Consider the following 6,000-nt stretch of genomic DNA (forward strand, 5'->3'; position numbering starts at 1 on the left):
AAATGTTAATGGAAAATCATAAATTTTTTTGGGTTCCCACGAGGAAAATTTTTTAACGTTAAATTAAGTTTAGTTTTTAATTAAGTTACTTAATTTTTTAAATTAAGAAATATTAATGGAAAATCATAAATTTTTTTTAAATTTCTATGAGGAAAATTTAAAAATTAAAAACTTAAACTCACCTGTGGATTTTCGAGTGATTTTTCCGTTGGGAAATTGAAAACAATAACGTATCCACTCCATTTTTTTTTTTTTGCAAAACAAAAGGCACTGTCAAAAAATAATTGCAAACAAAATTTCACTTTTTTTTAAAACGAAGGAAAATAAATTGTGAAGACACAAAATAGAAATTATGAGAAGTGCAAGTACTCGTCACGCATCTGCAACTCCACGTGGTCGATGGTGAGTATATTTACGGATTCAAAACTTTGATCGACGGACCTCTCCAATAACTGTGATTTCAAATCTTATAAGCAATTTTCGATTATATTCTTCAATCTCAAAAGTGGGGGCAGGCGTTATTTTCGCGCTTTATTAAAGTAGAATTCCGCAACACTTTTCTCTTATTTTCTTATTGCACCCTCATACACATAACTCTATTATATCAAATTACATATACAATACTCTCGAGAGTGACTCTGTAAATCGAATTTTCCCTTCCTATATTTTATTTATTTATTTCCCCTTTTATTTATAGAAAACTTTCCCTTCTGGAGAATGAAAACAAAATTTTGTCCGGTAATCACATGATTTTTGGGTATTCCCCTAAATTTCGATCTTTCGATTTTCTTTTCAAGTGAAATTTATCTTTTCTTTTTGGATTTGAAAATTCTTCTCATCGGTGACAATTTTGACGATTTCCGTCGCCTTTGCTGTGCCGGAAGTCGCGAAACATCATCGCGCGACCTTGAAATTTTTCCTGACACATGAAAATCCCTCGTTGAAAAATCCAATCTTCATCCCTTCATTTTTGAAGGGAATTCCCCGGTTTTTTTTACTTCTGGTCACTTTTCTTCAACTTTCTTTCCGCAAATTTTGGTTCTTTTTCCCCAAAAAATTTGCGTCAATTTTCAAAAAAAAAATTTAATTTTGAGAAATATTTATTGTTGATAATAAACTTTTTTCAAATCTTAACTTAGTGGTTGAAATAAATCCTTTTTTGAATTTTTTTTTTGGCAAAAAATTTGCAGGGAATTTTTTTTTTTTAATGTGAGGGGAAAATAATTTTTTTTGGCGGGAAATTTGAATTAAAAATTTTTTGGGGATCGGTGGGTGGGGTTTGTTTTTAATTGGCACTGCACACTACACTCACTGGCGATAAGCGAAGTTTAAAAATCGAGCAAAGACTCGTTTACCGAGTCCATTCGAGACGGCGCGAAGCTCGAGACTGACACAGCACAAGGAGAGACTCAGCAGTTTGAGAATTTACCTGCAAAGGAAACAGAGGGAGAAAGAACATTGCGTTGAGAGAGACATGACAGGAACGAGTAAAGACACCTGTGGATTTGAAAAAAACACACACATTGGGACGACACCCAGTTGTATATATTATGTCAAAATATATATTTGATTCCTGTCTGTTTTCTAATCAGCTTTCATTCATCTTTGAAATTTATCAATTTTTTTCTGATAAATATTTAAATTAATTTTTATTATAAATTATTGTAATTATTGTACATTACTTTATACCTTTTTTTTTTATTATAAATCACTTTCTTAGTTATTTTATTTATTTTTTTATTTTTATTATAATTTTATTTTATTTTGTATTTTTTATTTACTTTTTTTTTTCATTTTCAAATCGAAAAATTTTATATTTTTATTCTATTGAACATTTAAAGCATTAAATTTTAGTTTACGAAAATTTTTATTTCAAAATAAAACAAAACAAATTTAAACAAATTTAAAAACAAATTATAAAACAAAAAAAACAAAACAAAAAAAAAACAAATTTAAAAAAAAAAATAAAAACAAATTTTTTATTTAGCCGAATTTTAATTCAGTAGAATTTTTATTCAACAAACTTATTGCTGGAATTTTTAAAGATAGAATTTTTAAATAGAAATTTTAAAAAGAATTTTTGAATAGAATTTTTAAAAAGAATTTTTGAATAGAATTTTTAAACAGAATTTTTTAATAGAATTTTTAAAAAGAATTTTTATTTTTAATATTATTTTTTTTATTGAATATTTTAATATTGAAATTTTTAGTCAATAAGAAACAATTTGGGTTATATGAACTAAATCATTATTTTATAGGATCATAAGAATCTTGTAACTATAAATTCAAATTTTCAAAGATTTTAATTTGAACCCTCTTCAAAATTCAATTTTATTATTTCTAAAAATTCACGCTATAATGCTTTTAATATTCAATTATCTGAAATTTTAACTGAAATTCATTTTTAAATCAATTTTTATTAGAAAATTTAACGAGAATTCAATTATTTAAATACAAAAATAAATAATTCATTAAATAATTAAATATTTCTTAAAATTTGAATTTTTTGAAGAATTTTATCAAAATTTTTAAATATAATTGAATTCTTTTGGCGAATTTTTCCAAAAAAATATTAAGAATCAGTGCAATTTTTTATCATTTTATTTAAAATTGTATAAAAAATAATTTAAATTCTATGATAAATTTGGTTATTTATGAAAATAATTGAATTCTTGATAAAGAATGCTATTAACATTTTTTTTTAAATAATTGAATTCTTGTGGAAATTTTATTTGTAAAAATAATTGAATTTTTCTATTAATTAATTTGCTGATAATAATTGAAATTCTTCGATGACTTTTATTATTTATGAAAATAATTGAATTCTTGGGAACGATTTTATTACAATTTTTTGAAATAATTGAATTTCTTAGAACTATTTTTTTCAATTCTCTGAATATATTTGAATTCTTTCCAGAAACTTCATTAAAAAATTAAAAATAATTTTTTGAAAATAATTGAATTTCGAAGAAGAATTTTATTATTGACAGAATTTGTAAAATTTATTATAGATTATTATATATTAGTGATGAAACATATTGTTGCAAAAAAACTAGGGGAACCACCAAAAATTAGAAATAATTGCATGCAGGGATTTTCGAACTCTAGCTGCCCAACCCTGCTAGCTGATAAGCAGGCAGAAAACTATAAAATTTTTTCGCTACAAATTAATTATTTTCTACTACACTAATTAGTTATTTTTTTCTAATTAGTAGAAATTTAATAAATCAGTAAAGTAATAGTTAAAATTTCCTTTTCAATAACAATAAAATAATTAAAAAGAATAAAAAAAATTTGTAAGTAACTCTTTGCTAAAAGTGTCAAATGTTAAAAGGTACCATAAACATTTTGCAAACAAATGGGGGAACCCCCGAAAAATAGAAACATTTGCATGCAGAAATTTTCGAATGCCAGCTGCCCAACCCTGCTGACTGTTAATCAGTAAAACTGTAAATAAATAAATAAATTAGACTCCTTCCGATACAAATTAATTATTTGCAACTACACTAATTAGTTATTTTTTTCCTAATTAGTATTTATATAATTATCATTACTGCAATGCTGAAACAAAGAGTCAAACAATAGGTTTTACTATAACAATTAGTTATTTTTAATCAATTCAGATTTAGAGATACCACCGAAAAATTCTAATAAATGACCTTTGTCATTTATTTGCATATTTAGGCGTCTAGTATAAATTCACCTTCACATTATGTATATTATAAAAGACTCCAAGTCCAACTCATTTTTTCGATGTCAAAATTATTCTCAACTTTTTTGAAAACCGAAATAGGAATTATTTTTATTCGCTCTTGTAAATTCGACTTTTCGAAAGACACTTTAATAGTAGATTAAGTAATTTCTTAATTCAGTTAAAGTTTATTCATCTTGCAAACTTATTATGTTAATTTCGTTTAACTTATTACATCCTACGTTAGAATATTAGATGAAAAAAATTTTTAATAAAAAATTAAAAAATAATTTTTAATCTGTGGGCTTGCGTAACGTATTTTGTTTCATTATTGAATAGCCCCCTAATAGAATATTAAAATTTTTAAAAAAAGCATTGGGAGGTTAAAGCTATATTTTCAAAAAAAAAAATTTATCGTAATCTATAGGCATATGTAAATATAGAGTAATAATAATAATAATAATAATAAGATGAAAGGAGAGGAGGAGAAAAGGATTGAAAATGTTGAGGAGAAAAGAGATAAAGAACATGAGAATGAAAGGGAGTGGATGGTAACGTCATCGACTCAATTGGCAACACTCTATCGTTGTCAGTTTCAAGGATAAGGTGTTATATGTCCGTGAAAAGGATGATTTAGAATCAACAAGCTCAGAAATCTTTTTTTATTTTACAGACACAAAAATATTTTCAACTTGGTAGTTTATCTTTATCAGCCAATTAAAAGTGGTTTATATGCGCGAGTTAATGATTATTTTTCTTTTAATTCTATAATTGAAAAATTCTTATTTACCCAGAAAACCTCATAATATTTTTTAAATTAATGATATTATTAATATTATTATTATTTAGTTATTATTACTATTATTGTTATTTATTTTACTATTCTATTATTATTATTATTATTTGTTAAAAAAATATCTGTTTTGTTTAATAGCCTCTGAAATTGTTTATAATAATTAAACCAGTGTGAGTTTGTATTTACGGTATTTAGTTAATTAACCCTGCTTTTGGTGTGATCGCACCCTAAAACCGCTCTCCTTTTATTAACGAGCCCCTCCATATTTTGCATAGTTTATGATGAACAATCGTATATAGTGAGCGTAGTCGAGTGACTTTTCATTATAAAAAAGTGTAGAAAGTATTTGTCAATATTAGTATTATAATAAAATACAATATTTGGAAGCTATTGAAGTAGCTGCAATATTTAATTTGTTTACATTTTCGATATACATAACATTTTATTTTACGGAGAAAGATAACGTCAAAAAATATAATTTTTGTGTTCTTTTCATACGAACTAAAATGTTATCGAAAATAGAAAGAAAATATTGCTGCTATTTTAACTTCCAGATATTGCATTTTGTAATTTACTAATTTTTCTGACTATATTTTAATTGTTTTATTGTTTATATTTATTATTTTTTAATAGTGGGTGTCGATCGCTGTGCTCTTTACAACTTTTGTTAGTTTTATTATAGTAGAGCCTAAGCTGACAGTAATTATTTTGGCGTCTTGATGGTCAATCAATTATTTCCGGGGTAAATTTTACTTTATCGAAATAAATTTTTGGATAAATTAACAAAATATACTTCGAATGTGTAGTAAAATTTACCCCGGAAATATAGTCACGTGCCTCATATACTTTACTATGGAAAAACGTCACATTTCAATGGTCACGTGCCTTATATACTTTACTATGGAAAAACGTCACACTGAATAATATGATCTTAAAAAGGTTCAATGGTCACGTGCCTTATATACTTTACTATGGAAAAACGTCACACTGAATAACATGATCTTAATGTTTAAAATATACAGTTTTGCCTGAAAAAAGCCGAAATCTTGATGGCAATATTATTCAGAATGTAGTTACTGTAATATTACTTAATATTACCTAATATTAACTCGTAATATTACGTCTAACGTTACAATAATATTGCAATAATGTTACAGTAATGTAACAATAATGTTACACAAAATAAAGTTTATAAAATTCTTCCAACACAAAATTTTGTAAAAAAAAATTTGTAACATTACTGTAACGTTGCTGTAATATTACGAGCTATATAATTTATTGCCAAAACCAGAAAAAACTGTTAAAGGAAAAAGAAATATTTTTAAACATACACTAAGAAAAAGATCACTGCACCCTCTGCCAATAACCTCTGTAACCAACTTCTCTGTTTTATCAACCTATGAAAAGTTTCCTTCCGACTATAAAAAAATTCCCACTTTACTTGATTGTAGTAATTACTAAAAAGATTCTCTACTCTATCAACTAAAATTTCAATTTATTAAAAGTAAATAAA

General features: G+C 25.2%; 1 protein-coding gene across 1 annotated transcript in view; it reads right to left on the bottom strand.

Annotated features, from left to right (window-relative positions):
• LOC122500860 overlaps positions 1-1,401 on the bottom strand; it is an 85,833-nt gene extending 84,432 nt beyond the window's left edge. Inside the window, exon 1 of the mRNA XM_043609989.1 lies at positions 183-1,401. Within this exon, the coding sequence (XP_043465924.1) occupies positions 183-243 (61 nt within the window). The 5' untranslated portion in view covers positions 244-1,401. The remainder of the gene's footprint in view (positions 1-182) is intronic.
• Between the last annotated feature and the right edge of the window lie 4,599 nt (positions 1,402-6,000).

The sequence above is a fragment of the Leptopilina heterotoma genome, unplaced genomic scaffold, assembly GCF_015476425.1.
Source record: "Leptopilina heterotoma isolate Lh14 unplaced genomic scaffold, ASM1547642v1 Lhet_191, whole genome shotgun sequence".
Lineage (NCBI taxonomy): Eukaryota > Metazoa > Arthropoda > Insecta > Hymenoptera > Figitidae > Leptopilina > Leptopilina heterotoma.